Genomic DNA, 19998 nt, shown 5'->3' with positions numbered 1-19998 from the left:
ATACAAAGCCTTCATCACTTAAAAATACATTGTAATTTCAAGAACCCAATTAACTGCAGAAGAACCCATGTATGATACTTTTAAAATAATCAAATCCCTACTGATGTAGGGATATTCATTTTTTTTAGAATCTGTCTCAAAAACTAATTGAATGATGTACAGAGATAATAAATGTATTATTTTATTATTTATCATCAGCAGTCAAGAACCTGACTAATTTGTCATGATTAGAAATAGCACTTAATATATTTGAGGGCTTAATTAATTTAAAGGAAGCGCTCATTCCTGTCAATAATATTGTTTGTTTATTTTCAGAAGCAAGAAGTAGAATTCAGCTTACATAGCAAAGTCCTGGTAAAGTTGATGAGAAAGAGAAGGGATTTTTGTTCCAAGGGTCCTAGATCAAGAGTCTGCTCATTCTGAAAATGAGAAATTGGAGGCCGAGTTAGGTGAAATGACTTTGCCAAGAATTAGAGGTAAAAAGTGGCAAAGCTAGAATTTAAACCTGGGTCCGCTGATCTAGTGCGTTTAGTTCCCTTGTTGGAACAAAGAGGTTTTTCTACCCTCTACATCTTCAGAGGTCAGCTTCAGACCTGAAATAGAAGGCTCCAATTTAATAGATCAATCCAATCTCAATTTTTTTGTCGTTTAGAATAAGTATTGATAAAGGCTTCGCATTTAATATCATCACCAAACAATATTTACGTAGTCTCCCCAAGCCCCAGGAAAGAGGATACATTTTTATATGTATATTTGTTATCAATATGCCTGTAAAAGAACTCTAGTGTAAATTCTTAGTGTTTAATTAAAAATGTCTTCACAATGTGATTCCTAGTTATAAATTAGAATGTCTACAAGTGGATGAAACACATTTTTAAATTGTCATTTGACATACTTTTGAAACATTAAGACATTATTTCCACAGGAAAATCTGTTGATTCCTTACTGCTCTAAAGACTATACATGTTACCTAGGAGAGGGTGAAATGAATAACTGGATTTTACTTTTATATTTCTCTTCTGAAAATTTCATATGATGGAAGACTTTGTTCAATTATCTGAGAATATTTTTTTTTATTTGATTGTTAGAAGATGTAGGGGGGAATTTGGAAAGAGGATAATCTGATTAGTGGTATAGCCAGATTTAAATATAATACATATGTATTTATGTACTATATATAATGTTTATATAATATATATAATGTACACACATATGTATATATATATGCACTGTATATTGATTCAGGAAATACAAACAGCAACCAAAAACCCTTCAATTTTCATCAGGTGAGTTAAATTCCCTCCTGCTCACTGCAAACTTTGAAGCCAATTGACTTCACTCCTCACTTTCTAAGAACTGCAATGACTTCTAGCTCATGCTTTCTTTAAATAGACAGTTGATTAGGGGCCTAATCATGTCATTTTATCTCTATAATCATGAAATTCTATTATACAATTAGTTGGAAGTCTTTTTTTAAGATTCATGGCAGAATTCAATTACTAAGGTCCAACCTAAAAGAATAAATCCCTAAGGCATCAATCAAGATAAATAAATAAAATATAAATAGATATTACACAGACTTAGGCCCAGGAGAGAATACATATGTTCATGCAGAGGGTCAAATAATTAAAAAATGGTTTTGACTCCTTTCAAATTGCATGGAGTTGGTGTGTTGAATACATAAAAAGAACATAAAATCTAATTTAACAGACCTATAATAAAGAAAAAAAGATTTGTGTTTCTCCACCCCACTCCCCCCCTCCTCCCCACCATGGAGGTAAAAATGATCCTAATGCATGAAAGGCCTGCATGTAAAGTAGAAATTTTCAACAAGGAATATCATACTCTTTCCTTATACACAATGGCAGCATACGGGCAGCTTCCTAGAAATGAAATAGACTGCAAACCTTATTCAAAGTGTATCCTTTAAGAAACTAACAAGACACACAACTCATCACATTACTTAAGCCTAAACAAATATAGTTCTGTTGTAGGTGTTCAAATTGTTTATTCCTTTCCTAACTTTCAAGACAGGAGAATCATTTTACGCATGGTTTTTAGGTACACCTAAAATGGGTTCTGAAAAGACCTTCTAAGATACGCTAACTATTCTGAAACATATAATGTTCATAATCAGCTTATCTCTAAATGGCTGATCTTTGCCTATGTGTACGTAATAAACTATATATCTATGTTTCCACATATGTGAAAACATTGGTGAATTGAAATAGTAATGGGCAAGAAATAGTACTCTTTAAATTGCATAAATCATATATGGGAAAAACCAGTTAATTGTTCTAGTTGTTTATCAACTCCCCATTTAAGTAGGACTATTAAACAAAACTAGATATAGGGCCAGTTAAATTTAAAGATTAAATATTTTCAAACATTTCTAAAATTCTGCATGGGCACAGGAAGTTCAAGGCTAGAGGTGAGGAATGAGGCTTCTATCTTTGCTTGAAGATTATCTCACAGACTAAGACTAATTTCTCTCTCCAGTAATTGCTTTTCTGAACATATCTGCTGATAACACAGACACTTTTTATAATGTGTTTTAACACATAATAAACAGCCATAGGAAAACAACAATAAAATATGTAAAACAGAGAGAAATGAATCTCACTAAATTTAATCATTAACTCTGATGACATAAAAGTAAGGCAAGCTTTACTTTGCAAGGCTTGGTTTCATGAAGACTTTTCTCATTAATCTCATCAATAAAACATTCCAAATACATTTAAACTACAAGTGAATTTTTAATGAACCACGTCCATAATTCCATATGTATTAATTGTAATGGAAGTTTTCCTAACTTATTTGCTGTTTTATCAGGACAAAATAATATTTATATATCTCTCTATAGGTCACATAAAGAGATTTGTAAAAAGTTTACTTTCTATATAGTTAGGTTTCCACAAAGCTTTGTAAAATAAAGGTCTGTGTGACTTATATGATTTGGGAAGAATTTTTTTAAAATAGTATTTTTCAGCTACATGTTTTACATCGCAAAATGTACAGACACCCAATTTTTTTTTTAGTTTCAGTTTCCATTTTTAACAACATATACAGGTGAATTTATAGATTCCCTTATACAAAATTCCGCATGATCCTAAATTAAACACCATAGAAATAGGAGCAAAAGAATGTAAATGTTCAATCCTTTGACAACATAGTCAGTGTTCAGCCTGGTAACGTTGACAGCTGCGTCTTTGGCATTGAAAATTCAGTACAAGTTTTAGACAAAATTTTGTTGCTTAGAGTTTAAAAAAAAAACAAGATAAAACAGGATTGATCAAGATTATGAAAACTGGGGAAATGCCATTAAACATGGTTTTTGTCTTAGTAAGGTTAGCTTTGGGACCCTGAATTACCTTTTTGCTTGAGTGTATGCTGTGAACTCTATGAATCCATTTAAAAACCAACTAAATTGTACCACATTTTCAGGAAAATTATATATAATATAATATAATATATATATTTTATATTTATTTAGAAGCTTTGAAATATTACAGTAAACACTTTGCAACACGGTGTATAAACTACAGAGAATGTCTTTGATATTTTGTGGGCCTTCGGAGGAACAACATTTCGATGACCCACAGGTGAAAAGAACATGATCACAATCTCTCTTGTAAAGTTGGAATAGTTTGGGGGAACACTTGATCACACAAAAATAATATAAAACAGTCAAGTTTAAAACAGTGATATTGCATTTATAATGCACAAATTTCCTTTATCTTGTACGATTGGCTTCTTGTGGTGAATATAAACATCTAGAGGGCTCAGTGACATTTTGGAGAGAGAAAGATATATAGTGCTGTAAACAGGCACACACTGATCAGAGAAGCGAGGTCAGTTGCCTCTGAAGGTTCTACAATTCTGCACATTTCAACTCATTTCTCAGGCCTGCTGAGAGCAATTCGGTCTGATTGTGGGCCCTGGTGACTCCAACAGCAATCGAATTCTCAGTTACACAGAACTGGATGGCCAAGATAATGAAGTTGAAAAGTTGATGCTTTTGTTGGTTGACTTTTTGTGCAAATCATGCTGCGTCAGGTAAGTCCTGTAGAATTGACTAGCATATCCTTTTCCGTGCTGCAGGAAAGAGAGACAGAAAGAAAATACTCAGGAAAAACATGGCTCTAATTCCTTATTTTAATCTTGCTTGTTTTGTGGACAAACAAACAACACTTGTGTAGCCCAAAGGCTCTTTTGAGATCCCTACTTTATAAAAATGCCTTAATACAGCTTCCTAGACCTTTGTTTCCTTATGAAGAGGATGTAAATGGGGTAAAATGCTTGTATTCTATTAATCTCAGAGGATCATTGCAATTGAAAGCAGTTTTGTAAATTGTGAAGCATTATAAACATTAGTTAATATTTGTCATTTTCAATAACCAATCCTTCTGCAACTTGCCATAACACATAATCATATATCTATATAGTTCTTTAAAATTTGCAAAATTACTTGATGCATTAACTTTCAAATCTTTTTATTCACTTATGTGCCATAATTTTAATATCCATATTATTCAATATATGGGAAGAGAAGATTTCTTGAGGAAATTGGGCCGAAAAAGTATTGACAGATAATCTTTTGAGCTGGAAAGAATGTCAGAGGTCACATAATACAAACTCCTTTATTTCAGAGAGGAGGAAACTGGGTAGTTCAGTAGCTCAATGGATAGAGTGCTGGGGTGGGAGTCAGGAAGATTCATCTTCATGAGTTTAAATCTGGCCTCAGACACTTACCATTTATGTAACCCTGGGCTGGTCACTTAATCCTGCTTGCCTCAGTTTCCTCATCTGTAAAATGAACTGGAGAAGGAAATGGATCTTTGCCAAGAAAATCTCAAATGGTTTATGAAGAGTCAGACATGATTGAACACAAAATGACTGAACAACCAGAACAAAATTGGCCAAGCAAGGTCAAATGACTTTCCCAGGGTCACAAACTGATCAACAACAAAACCAAAATTCACACTCACGTCTTCTGACTCAAATCCCTATTTTTAAATTGTTTGGGAACATAAAATATGAAATTCCATAAACTGAATTATCATAAGTATCACCTATTTGCATTCATAAATGAAGACAAAATGTTACTATAAACATTAGGATTAGGATTCAGGTCCTAAAGGTGAATCGCAACACAGTCACACAAATGGATTCTGGCAAGACCAACAAGTGTAACTCCTTTCTATCTCTGTCAACTGAGCCATGGGTTGGACTAACATAAATTGTCAAGTGGCTTTGACAACAACTCTATCTGTCATCTCCCTACGGTCCTGGGACAACTGGCTCCCTCAAAATGGCACTATAAGCAAAGGGGGAGAGGATTTAAATTCCATAATTTCAATCTTTTGAGTAACCTGTGAAGATTTTCTTGTCAGCTTTATCAATTCATTCCAAAATACTTCATGCTGATTTAATGGATAATGAGGCAGACCTGTATGTTGTAGCATTAACAGCCTTACAGGCATCTTTGAGTTTAAGGTTTCCTTTTCTTTGCCTAAGCTTATTTAATCTAGTTTGTTGCATGATTTCAAAACCAGTGCTATAAGTATTCTCTCATATACAATATTTCAGTCTTATAGAAAAAGAAAATCATTAAAAATTATTGCTTTGGTCTTAAAATGTGGCAGAAACACTGGATGGGGAGCCAGAGAACCTGGAAATTGGAAATATTCCCCAAGAAACACATTTTTATTCTTACATGCATTCTAGGAGGTTTTATTATTCTATTTACTTATATGCTCTTCCTTTCTTGTAACAAATATAAACTCAGACTGACTCCAAATCCACTTCCCTTCACTCCAATGTTCTGGAAAACACAGTGAGATATAGTGATGGATATAAAAATCCTTTAGCAAACAAGAATCCTGAGACACAAGCATTCAGAGAAATAGAAAGATTCATAAGAACTAATGCAGAAAGAAGCAGAAACTAGATAATGATTTACCTGATAATGCAAATAATATAGAGGGGAAAAAAGTAAATAACATTGGAACTTAGATAAATGAAAAACAAAAGGATCAATCTGGACTCCGAAGGACTGATAATGAAACATACCTACCTCCTCTCAATAGAGAAGTGGGGTAAAGGTCTGGAAAGACACATATAACATTCCATCAGTATATGTTTGTTTTGCTTAATGGTACTTCTTTGTTATACAGGAAGGCAGCAGAGCGTAATAGGTAGAGCATTTTCAGGAAGCACTGAGTTCAAAGCCTGCCTATGACCTCAGGATTGTCTAGAAATGTATACTGGCTGTTCAACAACAGAGTGATACTCTATAATATCACTGAGGCACCACATCCTTCCTTGTGGAAGAGGAAGACCCAAATGGATACTGCAATGTGAGTGATCACATAAGCACAGATATGCCTTAGACCCTCATTAGTGGTGTGACTTTTAAGAAAACATTTAGCCCCACTGTGCTTCAGTCTTTTCATTTTTAAGATGGTAATAATAATAGCCTACTTCACACAGCTGTGGTTAGGTTCAAATAACATGCAAAGGGCTTTGAAAATTTTAAAGTACTAAATATGATTTTTACTATTTGTTACTAAGAAGAGATCTGCTGGGGAGGGTGGAATTTGGAAATGAATGTTTTGAAAAATGGCATCAAAAACAATATAAAAAATAGACTGCATGCTTGGGCAGCACTAAGGGATATACTATCCATCTTAAAAATAAATAATACAAGAGTAATATAACATTTTTTCCACAGGAAAATCTGTACTGGAGTTAAAGACATACTTTCTCACTAATTTCATTTTAAATTTAAAAAGCTGATTTGGGTCAAATGTGAATGGAACTCATAAGTTAACAATTTGAACTACAAGCTAAAAAAAAAAAAAAAAAGAGCATCCTGGAAGCCCACATCCCGGTCTAAATACAGAGATTAGTCAATCTAGCACATGTTTTAAATTAGTAGAATATCATTCACAATTAAGTTGGAAGATTACCTTTGGGAAAAGCTATTAGCATAGATATGATGTGTTCATTTAATTTTGTCTGGCTGCACTGCCTAATTGTAGTACTCAAATGGTTTATAATTATAAAAACCCAGAAGTTCAGCACACATTATAACAAACTTCTATAAAATGTAAACTAAAGCCCTAAAAAGTAATATTTTATTTGACTTTCAGGGATCCATCTACTGTGCCCTTCTTATCTTCATTTTGATCATTCTTGAGATAGCAAAGTTAAGTTTCTTTTCTTTTCTTTTTGAAATGATAGCTATCTTCTATTTGTGAATCCAGATGTAAATATAGAATTGATATGTGAGCTAGGGAGGGAAGGGCTAAGCAAAAAATGCTGGAGTGCAGGATACTGAAGAGTGTTCTAGGAACTCAGTTTCCTCATCTGTAAAATGAGGAAATTAGATTGAAATTGCTTACATCTCTAAACCAAGTATTTTATGATCATATGGTATGAAAGAGCTGCTAAAACATTCTTGCTAAGTAAGCTTGAGCTGGACTAGGGTATGACAAAAAGTATGAGCACTCTGTATTTCAGGACTTTGTGAAAATGTGTTTGAACTCTAAATGGTCAAAAAGAAAACCACTGATTAGAGTAAGAAGACCGGGTTCCAAATCTTCCCTCTGATGTTACCTTAACCTACTTGAGCTGCATTTCTTTATTTATAAACTGAGGAGACCGGAATTGACAGCCTCTTACGTCTCTCCTAGATAAAAATTCATGATTTTATCATTCTAGTTGACCGTTCTTTGACTACCTGGGTCAATAATGGCTCACATGCATATACATTATCATACAAATGGAGAATACATGTAATTGCATTTTAGTAGCATTTACACGCATCATTATTTCATAAATTTCTGTCATTTAAGTTCTAGCTTCATGTTAACTAACTCAAGGTCAAGCAAAATGGGAGTCTGGCTATTATTAAAGACTTTAGCCAAATTCCTAACTCTCTACATCTTCACTGTCATGTATCATTGTTCAGTCATAACTCAGCTGCAACAATATTGCCAGAGCTTGATAACAAAGGCTTTATCCTAGAACATAGAATTTTAAAGGGTGCCTGCTATCTTTCAGCAGCTTAAAAACAAGAGTTTAGTAGCAACTACCTGATTCGAGAAAAATGAGTTAAAATAAGATCAGCCCTAGCTAATTATACCCAACAGCAGCCTCAGGTGTCCTAGGGTCTCCAAACAAGAGGTGGGGGGTGAGGAGCTAGCATCTCATCTTTAAAATGGTAATTTGAGGACATATTACATGATACCTTCCATAGGCCCAGTTTGTGCTGCCCTAGGTCAAAAAAAAAATAATAATTGCTAGTTACAACTCTAATTAACTTGTGTAAGGTCACTTGCATGAATAATACATTTCTGTGAAATTAAAATAAAAGAAACTCTGGTAGTAGGGAAAGGAATAATCATTATTATCATTCTACACATTAGATAATCAGTATAAATGTCAGACAAATCATTTCCTTCAATGCTTGAAAAATAGTGTAAAAGATTAAACAAAATAAAAGAAAGGCACGAATATCTAGTTCCTCCTAATTTAACCTAGAGATAATTTTATAAGAGTTCCATCATTCACACTGAACTTTTCATAAGTTGTGAAATCCTTTAATCACCTTTAATAATTTACAAACTGTGAAATTAACCTATGGAAAAGAAATACTGATTAATTACCCATGTGATAAAAAATGACTTTGGATTATGCATATTGGTAACATAATTAGCCGAAATAACATTATCCCAAGAAGTGCAACCATACATTAAGTGCCTAGAGGGAAGCAAGTTTAAATACTCAGCTAAAATGGAAAGTACTTTAGATGCCTGAATGTTCCCATTAGCTTATTTGCATGACAGAAAGCTTACATTATATATAGCACTTGAAGGTTTGCAAAGAACTCTATATACATTATCCTATTTGAGAAACTTAATAACCCTTTCAGGTTGGTACTACACCTATTATTCCCTTTAGATAAATGAAGAAACTGAGGCATGAGAGATTTGAAATGACTTTCCCATGATCACACAGCTAAGAAATGTCAGAAGCTGGATTCAGAACCAAATCTTGTTAATTTCAAGTACAGCACCCTAACTCCCTGGCCAGACTGCCTCTCTATAAGGTTTTAAGCCAACCATAAATAATAGAAGTTAGTCTTGAACAGCTACCTTGGCTATCTCCTTTCCTCTAAGAATGTCCATCCTTCAACTGTCTTTTGGTCTAATTTTTTAAAACTTCTAGAGTAAGGTCTTTTAACCTGCTCAAGGAACCCATTCACACGTTTAACGACCCTGATGTTGAGGCATCTTCTTTATGTATAAACTCAATTTAGCATGCAGTAATTCAAGCCCATTTCCTCATTTCTTTTAGTTCTCAGTGGAGGTGGGAAACAGCTGCTCATCAACATCTGTGCAATAACTCTAAATAAACTCAAAGATCGTTTTTAAATTGTCCCTCAGTATCTATTCTTCAGGTTCAATAATCCCATTTCCTTTAACCTTTCACTTTCTGAACTTCCGTGTTTGCCTCTCTCTTCTGAATTCTCTTCAGGAGGGAGAATATTTATAGAAGCAGCAACTGCCCACACATCATTTTCTTGAAAGGGCCTGGTCAATGATGGGAGTCACCAGTTTTGAAGGTGCCTTAAAGTTTGCAAATCACTTTATATCAACTCAAATTTACACAGTGTAAGAACTATAATGCTATGTTATAGATGAGGTCACTGAAGCTCAGAAAGGCCAAAATTACTTACCCACATTCATACAGTTAACAAGTGTGAGGGGGAGGGCTGGGACTTAAATTCAGCTTTCCTAACTAGAAGACAAATTGTCTTGCTACTACAAAACCATACTACCTTTAGGAAGGGCTGTATCATAATTGTATTAATATTAGACATGTTTTTCTGCACCCCCAATATGTAAGCACAGCACTACACTATTACTAATGGTTAGATTATTCTCAGAGAGCAGAGAATAACAAATACCTTGCCTCCACCCTCAACAAAAACACTGCATAATTTGATTGTGTTAAAGAGAAAGGAAGGAAGGAAGGAAGGAAGGAAGGAAGGAAGGAAGGAAGGAAGGAAGGAAGGAAGGAAGGAAGGAAGGAAGGAAGGAAAAGAAAGGAAGAGGGAGGAGAAAGAGAGAAAATATATAGATGTAAAGCAAAAATTTTAGAATGTATAGCTAGAGATAAATCTTAGAACTCATCTAATACTGGCAATTTCAACTTTTAGATGAAGACATTAAGGCCCAGAGAAGGGGAGCTTCTTGCCCAAAGTTTCACAGGCAGTCAAGGACATAGCTAAGTCAAATCCTTTGACTCCAAATTCAGAATTTTTTCTGGCACATTGCATAGCATGAGTATCTAGTAAGAAGAATTGAGCATGGAAATAAATGAATCCCATTTTGCCTTTTAGGAAGAGATGATGAACCTATTATACGTAGTATTATTCTCCTAAAAATTCAATATTTAATCAAATGATTATAGTAATCTCAAGGCATCACTGAACCCAAGGAGTTTACCTATTGGTAAAAGAGTATCTACCAATGATTTGTACCTTTTGTGTCAAAACAAATTTGGCCCAATTCTTCAGCCAAGCATATTGCATATTAAAGAAGAATTCTAGTTTACACACTTTATTCTTGGGTCTGAGGGAATTGATTCAATATACTGAGCACCTAATTTGTTACCTGGAAGAGATCTGATCACGGAGAAGGCACAGTTTATCCTTTTTACTCTTCGAAAGTGTGGGATTAGCAGCCTTACAGATTTCAGTGTCTAAATTCTCTAGGGATATAACACAGATAAGGGAAGAATAAACTACACATAAATAGTGTCAGGCAAGATTGGGTTTGAATGTCTAAAGAGAATGAGAAGCTCTTGCCAAAATACTGCCAGGTATGTCCTCCTTTCAGAGAGTCAACAGCACATAGACCCTCAGAAATGGCCTCAAGCTGAGAGCATTTTGTTCTCTGAAAGTCCCACTTTCCAAATACAATACTGTCATACTCCTCAAGTGCTCTTTTTAGGAAAGGCCTTTAGTAACTGCAAATATAGATATAGACAGAAATTTAACTTCTTGATCTCTCTTTAATATTTTAGTTGAACTGAACCTTATGTGATATCGAATGGAGATTTAATATTTATCAACTTTAAAAAATGACAATCGCTATCAACTACAAATTTACTTGAGGCAGATTTAAGCAAGACAGTAAGTTAAAATTAGTAATTACTCAGTACCCTTAACACACAAAGACAAAGAGACCATCAGCATCAAAATGAAGCATTAAAGATTCTAAAAAATATTAATGGCTTTTATGATAAAATAACTGAAGAAGACTGAGAGGCGATATGAGAGCAGTCTTCAAAGCTGAAAAGAGATTAGATGTGTTCTGCTCTGACCCAGGGGTCAGAACTAGTAGAAAGATTTAAAAGTTGTAAAGTGACAAATTGAGGCTTGCTCTAAGAATCAGTCATCAAAAAATGGACCAGCTCGTTTAAAACTTCAAGTCTTTAAGCAAAGGCTAGATCCTCCCCAACTTACCAGGTATATTATGGAAAGGAATCATATTCAGCTATGTATTGGACCCTTTCCAATTATGAAATCTTATGAATTAAAAATGCTACTGAGGTATTTGTATCATGGAATTGTAGAACTGGCAGAGATCCTTTAAGTTGTCTTACCTAGTTTTACAAATGAGGAAACAGTAGCCAAGAGATTGAATCATTTATCTGAAAAGGCGCAAACATCACGGTAGAGTTACAACAAAGTACTGATACTACTACTAGAACAGGGACTGGACCTGTGCTTTAGTACAGGGAAAACCCTAGTGAGGAAAATCCCTCTCCCAAAGCAGGTTACCACCCTCTTGATGATCTCTGGTTTTAGAGAGTTGATGAAAGGATTAAAAGACCTAGGTCTTCCTGGCTCTGAGTCCAGCTCCTATTTACTAATTCACACCGAATCTCACAGAAGTAATAATACCTATCATTTGTTTTGTACTTTAAATTTTGCAAAGCACATTATCTCATTTGATACTTATTAATAGCCCTATGAATTAGGTGCTGTTATTATCCTTATTTTACAAATGAGGAAACTGAGTCTTAAAGAGAGGTTACATAACTGGCCTAGGGTCATACAGGTATTAAGTGTCTAGACAGAACTTGAATTCAGATTTTCTTGACTGACAAAGAGATTATCAGTATCAAAGTGAAGTGTTAAAGATTCTAAAATGTTAATGATTTTTATATTGAAATAACTGAAGTTATTAGCAACAGTGCTAATTTCTAAGTACAAAAGCACTAAAATGTACTAAACCATTTGTCTTAGTAGTGTTCTAAAATTAGAAACATGCTTGCTGGATGCAAAATGATTTTAAAGCCTTGGATTTTACACTGACAAGATAATATAAGTATTCTAGGGGTGGAAAGGACCTCTAGGATTGAGAGAATTTTCTAGATAGGGGAAATTTTGTTTTGTATTGTCTTTGTCAAACATCACTGATTGGTTCTCAGGCATTTTTGCCAATTAGTCACAGAAACACGTAGATCATGACTTCTCTGGCCAGTCTGTAAAAAATATGTGTTACGCCGTCAGGGCACAAAAAGCCTTGGTTTCCTGTTGTTTAAAACTGTTTCCAAACTATACCATATGTAAATCCTAATAAAAGCAGTCTGGAGAAAGCTGAAGTCTGCAGAAGGCAAAATAACTTAAATGGTGTGAGGATGTGAGTGCCTGAAAATATATCCTCATGCCTTATTAGGAGTTGCTAAGAATTTGCCAACTGTAGTTTAGTCAAATCTTTTCACTCCTGGATTCTGAAATGGTAAGGAGAATGTGCTTGAAAGTCTTCTGGACCATTCCCAAAGGGAATTACCATTAGACCTCAAATCATCTGACACTGAAAGAAGTCATGCAAAAACTCATTTGTCCTTGAAAAATAAATACGGAAATATCTTTGGGGCTATGCACAGAAAATTTCTGTAGCACCTTTAATTTTTTTCTTTTTTATTTCATAGGTTACCATGGTTAAAAATCTTATCAGTAAGTAGCCAGCCTACTGGGGATGAACACATTGAGTGGACCTCCAGTGTTGAATTTACAGGAAGATATGGTGGAGAGTCTCTCATGATGGCCAGTTTTAGGACTTGCTGGTGAACACTTACTTTGATTGAGATCAAAGATATTATCGTCATTATCATCATAATTTTACTATGTCCAAATTAACTCTAATTACAATGTACACATTTAAACAACTATAAAACAGTCAAGGCTGAGTCACAGAAATGTATAATATGAACAAAGAGAAAAAAATAAAGAGATTAGTTGTTGGACTCTTAAATATGTAAACATGTATCTAACTTACGGTGCAATGAAAACCCACTTAGGGAATCCAGGTGTTGGAGTGGGTAGAGTGCCAGACCTGAGTCAAGAGGATCTGATTTCAAATCTGGTCTCAAATCCTTACTAGCTGTGTGACTCTGGGCAACTCCTTTAACCTTGTTTGTCTCAGTTTCTTCATCTGTAAATTGAGATGGAGAAGGAAATGCGAACCACTCCAATAACTTAGCTAAGAAAACCTCAAATGGGGTCACAAAGAGTCACTCATGACTGAAACAATGGATCAACTACACCAAAAATAAGAGTCCATTTATCCAATAATTGGGGTTCATATGAAACAAGAGTTTCTTCAAAATGGTGAGATTCTTCAGGTAATCTTATTTGTGAACCAGTTCACTTGTCCTAAAATATTTCAGAGCCCCCTAAATGACATCCATAATAACTACAGAATATTCAAGGTAATTATCCATGCTGCAGAGGTCCGGGAGGAGGGTCAGGGAGCAGATAATACTTGGATGAAGAATCCTAATTGTCCAGCCTATGAGATATAGATTATCGACAACCCATAGAACTAGTTCAATGATACATGAATCTTGGACACACTGGCCATGTACAATAACACAAACTTAGAATTCAACAGGAGGAAGAGAATGGGTTGTCTTGCCTTTGGAAAATTCTGCAGGAGTTTTAATGACCCTAAGCTTCCCTGTGAAACAAAAGTCCATTATTCTAGCCTGAATACTCTTCTGGCGACACTTATATGGCCATAAATCATGGAATGCCATAGTCTTTGAAGAATTAAAATCCCTAAAGAGGGACACATGATGAGTGTAAGTAGTCAGTGTTCTGGAAACCTCAAGGAAACTAGGCATTGCCTACTAGATGCACTAAACTAAACAGGAAAGCTGTGATCAAATCCAGCCTCTGAAACTAGATGTATGACCAGGTTTATGTTACTAACCCTCTACATAGTTTAATTTGCTCATTTGTAAACAATGAATATACCTGCAAAATTATTTTGATGTTCAAATGAGATAATATAAAATGATTTATGAAGGGAACCTCTAATTACCTAAACTACAGTCAAGAACTTAGGAATAATCAAAAGGGATATTTGATCACCAACACAGAAATACACACATCAGTAATGTGCAACAGAGGTCAGGCATTTAACACTATGAGAGATATGGAGACACTTAATGCCTTCAGCAGCTCTCTAAGCCTATAGATTGCCAAGAAGGTGGTGACTCACTTTGGTAGGACTTTCCTCATTAGGGTTTTCTCGGTACTAAATCATAGGGCCAGTATATTTCCTATAACCTGAGCAGTATTAATTCTTTATTTTGGCTCTACCATAATCTTTGTGACTTTTAGCCACTGTTTCCTCAAGTTGAAGTCTTCTGACTTACAATTAGGACTGAAAATCTTTCTTTTTATATTATATCAGATAGCTAAGGAACAAAGAAACTGAATGAGAAATGAGAGTTGACAAGTTATGCAGGAGACTGCAAAAGGTCAGAGATAAAAGCAACAGCCTTATCCACCTCAGAAGTAAGTAAGAACATCCTTCTACTCACCTGATAGATGGGATCCCCCACGAGGTAACCATTACTCCCAGGTTCCAGGGATACCCTTCAAATGCCTAATCCTAAAACTATAATTAATGACCTGCCACTGGTGTGTTTGCCATTAACACCTGGCCAACAGACACAATTTCATCTTGTAAAAAGGCATTAACTAAGATAACATAATAAAAAGCAGCTATCAAATTTTATCTCTCTAAACACGGGGTATAGTCTCTCCACAAACACATACAACATCTATAGGAAGAGGCACATATTTTAATTATAATGGTTTTGAGACACACAGGTAAGGAACCCTCATGTCAAAGCAACTCAGTTCTGGTACTGCAAAATCTGAACTTTCTCTCTTCTGGAATTACTCTCCATAGTCGAGTCCTTGATTACCAAAATTATCTCCCCTATTAGTTCATGGATCACTCTCTTTTATGTTTCCAGGGAGCGTGGTCTATGAAACAGCCTGCTTCCTTGGGTGATTGTCCCTCTATACATTTCTATCTGGAGTAGGCATTTTTGCTCCCTCCTAAATGCACTGTTTCCTACTGCTTACATATCTCTGCCTCAAATCAACTTGGCTGGGGGGAAAGGAGGAAGAGAGAGAATAGCTACTAAGAGCAATGCTGTCTCAGGCACCCAGTTCTACTTCCACTTCCGGAACATGGCTTGAAACTGCCTATACGATTAGTAACAAAGTCTTTTCATGGTACTCTTAGGCATTAAATGTGGGTTTTGTGTTCAAACCAATACTGTTTCAACTTTGAAAAGGCTATGTCTTTTGTTTCACTCAAAGGACTTGAACTTGACTCATATAGGTGTAGATGCCATTTTATAGTTAGCTTAATACACCTTAAAATACATTAAAACCTCATGTCTGTGACTGAATTCTATGACTAGATAACTGAGGTGGGGACGGAGAGAGAATATAGGAATTACAACACCCTTAATATATCCATCAATGTCTTACTTATTTTAGTATTTTCCTCAGCACCTGATAAGTATCTTTGCATATACTACACACTTAAAAAAAAGTCAGTGGAAGGGAAGTACCTTAAAAACAAAGACCCTGCTCTATTTGTATCCTAAGAGCATAATAAATACATAATACATAAATAAATACATGATAAATGCTCAATCAATTAACGTTGATTGATTTGTTGAGTGAAAAAATGAATGAATAGAGAAGTGAATAACTGGTGTTCATCATGATGAACTAAGTAACCAAGAAAATATTAAATTGCCTTCCATGAGCCATTGAAAAAATGGTCGAAGTCAGTGATGCAATTTAAAAACGTTTCGTCAACATTTTCAAAGCATGAGCAATTAAACAAAAAATCATTTGGAAAACAATCATTTAAATGAAATATCCATTTCAAATTTAGAGTTGAAAAAGACCTTAGAGGACATTTTGTATTCCCTTCCCCCACCCCAGTTACAGAGGAAGAAACTGAGGGAAATGATTTTCCCCAAGTTCAGAATTCTATCAAGAAACCATGCCAGGATTTGAAATCAGGTCCCCTCACTTGAAACCAATGATCTTTCCATTGACCACACTGCCTTTCTAATGTGTTACTATGACTAAAACTCTGAAGGTTATCAACACCCATCACATGACTTCATTGATTGGGCCTAGAATTCTAGATAAAGGTAAAAATACCATCAACAAAACAAACCCATTTCTGTACGGTATGCCACATAAACCCAAATGATCCATTCCTTTCAGGCTACAAAACTGAATATCGAGTAGGTTGTACCAAGGATAAGCTGTTCTGCCTGATCCATGTCCTTGAAATTTTGAGGGTCTGTTCTCAAACCATTTTGTTTAAGCTGCTCTAAGTAATTAGAAGTGTGATTCTGATCAACAAAAAACATTAGATTCATTGTTTACTTGAGTCATAGCAACACTAAGATTCTTCCAAAAGGGTGTTTCATTTATGTTAAAGTTCCAATTTAATTTTCCAGTTTCTTTTTCAGTAGAATGTTAGTATTAGAGTTGCAAGACTTTATTAGAAAACTGAGTCTAAGCCAGTCTTTTTACAACCCAGGAGACTGAAGTCCGTTGAAGTTGTGATTTTGTTCAGCATCATGCAGGTAGTAATTCGCAGAGCCAGAACTTTAACTTAGGCTCTCTAATTTTGAATCTAGCATTTCCCCCATTGCACCATGCTTCCTCTCATTCAAATATAAATCTAGGTTATGATTTGTCCCTTCAGCTGTCTCCCTCACCTACCTCAAAAACAACAAAAACAAACAACCCAAGATAGATCATTGAGACTGAGATGTGACCTTAGGTAAATCACTTATCTTTCTAGACATCAGTTTTATCACCTGTAAAACAGGAACCTTATAATATGTGCCCTATTTACATCACAGGAATGTAATATTCACAGGGAGGTAAGATGATAATAAAGAAAGCACAAAGGGTATTTAGAGAACACCTCGTTCGCCCACCCACCTATTTTACAGATGGGAGAAGTCTCACAAATGAGAAATGACCTACTCAAGATAACAAAGATATTAAATTTTGATGCTGGAATTTAAATCTCATTCCCCAGATCCCCAAATCTCATTCTGGCATGCATGCTACACATGAAAATATCTGTAACTCTAATAACTCAATACATGAAGGACCTGTTATTGCATTGGTATGGGAATACTTTTCCCTAATATAGATCTCAATCCTGCTGTGATTTGTTAGATAAGTCTTAGAGTTACCTGAGAATACGAGTGGGTAAGTGACTTTCCCTTGATCATACAGCTCTTTACTGTCAGATGCAAGATGTGAATCTAGCTATTCCTAACCTCCAACATATTATCCACTGTGCTAAACTATCTCTCTTGTAATTCTAAAGCACTAAAATATTGTATATTGCATCATAATTATTAAAAACAATTTATCTATTTAAACACTTGGATTTTAATTACCTGCAAACAGGTGTATAATTTTTATATATATATATACATATGTGCATACGTACATATGTATATCTGTATGTATGTATAGGTTATGTATATGTACATATGTATGTATAGCTTATAAACAGGGCTTCTTTCATGAATGTTCAAAATAAGCTTATAGGATCCAGAATTTTAGAGCTGGCAGGAATCTCAAAGACCATCAAGTCCAAAGCAGTGATTTTTTACTCATGAGAAGACTGAAGCACAGAGATATTATGTAACCAAGGGTCATTTCTCTTTGTCAACATAAGATATCAGAGAAGCAAAGGGTAAAAAAACAAAACCAAAACAATTCCTTGTTTGTTGGAGCAAGGAATAAATTGGGAAACAAAACAAAACAAAAAGCAAGAAGACTGACCTCGTTAAAGCCAGAAAAAGATAAGGACCAGCAAGAAACTAGGGGGGAAAAGGGAGGGGAGAGCTCAGAGATGGCTGGTAGGACAAGGAGATAAGCTGTTCTACCAAGCAGGAAGGGAGACTGGAAAATCGGCGGCTGAACAAGGTCCCCTGCTTGTTTAAGTGTCCTGAAAGTTTTGAGATATGTATCTATGTAAAAGAAAAAAATTACATATATGTACAACTATAGAATGAGAGTCTAGTTATTCAGAGTAGCAAGAATTATCTAGACTAGGAAGGCGTGAGCTCAGGAAATGAGTTAACCAAGAGTGAACTTTAAGTATATGTATGTGTGAACATCTATGTGTATACGTATTTGTCACTTACTACGCAGATATAGCTGATGCCTTGAGAATTGGATGCTCTTTTATGGCATCTGGCTTCTGACCCCTTTAGCTCAGATGAAATTATTTTTGCCAAAGGTCTCCAGTGACAAGCTAATCCCCACTCTAAGGACTGTGTAAAGTAGTTGTTTATATTCTGCAATACAGGCTGAGTATATGTGCCTAATCAAAAAAAAAAAAAAAGCATACATTTATTTAGTGCCTACTCCATATGGAGTCCCACATAAGGAAGCAGGAGGTATCTCCTATAATAGTAGTAAAAAGGTTCAGGAGCCTAATGTAGAGTCTCCTGAAATTTAATCACAATTTCTAACGTATATAAGTAGAATCAAACCAGGAACATCCGGGTTCAAGTCTCACCTTTGACATTTAACATCTTTGTAACTAAGAGTAAGTTGTAACCACTCTGTGCTTTAGATAATCTGCTAGGACTTATTTAAGAAGTCTGCGTTGGTAGAGAGAATACGTACAACACAAGTCCTGATGCTTTGTGTATTTTAACATGCAGACTATGAAAAGCCAATGAAGACAATTAAGTATCATGTCCGTAGTATGACTGTGTGACTGTTTCTTTCCTCAGATTCCATTAACCTAGGAAGCTGTTCCTACTGATACTCAATTAAAATGAGGCAACTTAAATATTTGTGGGATTTTTTTCTGTCCTAAATAAAGCAGAATGAGTCACTCCCCTCCTCCCCTAATGCTTTACATAAATTTCTCTCCAAAGCTGCCATGGCCTGCCTATTTAGAAATGGACTCACAGGAATTCCAAGAATTGAGGAAATTAGAAAAAAACCCTTTAATTTCTGGTTTTGGTCAGATTTTGAATGCTCAAGGGTCCTCTGGCTCTGAAGCTCAACAAATCTTGAAATTTTGCTTGTTTTAGTCTTGATACTTTTTTCTCTGTGTCTACACACGTATATATCTCTATATTTTAAAAAAAAAGTCTTCTGTGAAATTTGTTTCCCCTGGTTCAAGAGTCTCTACTACTTCCTTCCATAAAGTGCTGTAAGGAGTAGTCTACATTAGTATTACCATTGTACTTCAAAACTGACTCTCTCCTTAACCCTTTAATATCTGGCTTCTATCTTTATTAATCAACTGAAACAGCCTTCCCAAAGATGATTACTGACCAAATTCAGGTGTTATCATTCACCTCCAACCCAATATAGGGCTTTCTCCCAAATCTCCCTAGGGCAGCTATATGGCATGATAAATAGAGTGCCAGATCTGGAATCAGAAAAACTCATCTTCCTGAGTTCAAATTTAGCCTCAGTCACTCAATAGCTGTTTGACCCTGGGCAAGTTACTTCACTATTTCCTACCATTTCTTCATCTGTAAAATAAGATGGAGAAAAAAACAGCAAGCCATCCCAGGATCTTTGCC

The 19998-nt window shown here is 35.2% G+C and overlaps 1 protein-coding gene across 1 annotated transcript in view; it reads right to left on the bottom strand.

The window, feature by feature from the left end:
- Window positions 1-3466: 3466 nt before the first annotated feature.
- PCDH10 (protocadherin 10) overlaps window positions 3467-19998 on the bottom strand; it is a 54382-nt gene continuing 37850 nt past the window's right edge. The window contains exon 5 of the mRNA XM_072621022.1: window positions 3467-4095. Within this exon, the coding sequence (XP_072477123.1) occupies window positions 4076-4095 (20 nt within the window). The 3' untranslated portion in view covers window positions 3467-4075. The remainder of the gene's footprint in view (window positions 4096-19998) is intronic.

This window comes from Notamacropus eugenii, chromosome 6 (assembly GCF_028372415.1).
Source record: "Notamacropus eugenii isolate mMacEug1 chromosome 6, mMacEug1.pri_v2, whole genome shotgun sequence".
Taxonomy (NCBI): Eukaryota; Metazoa; Chordata; class Mammalia; order Diprotodontia; family Macropodidae; genus Notamacropus; species Notamacropus eugenii.
Note: the sequence above shows the minus strand (reverse complement) of the source record. Positions and strands in the feature narration are given on the sequence as shown.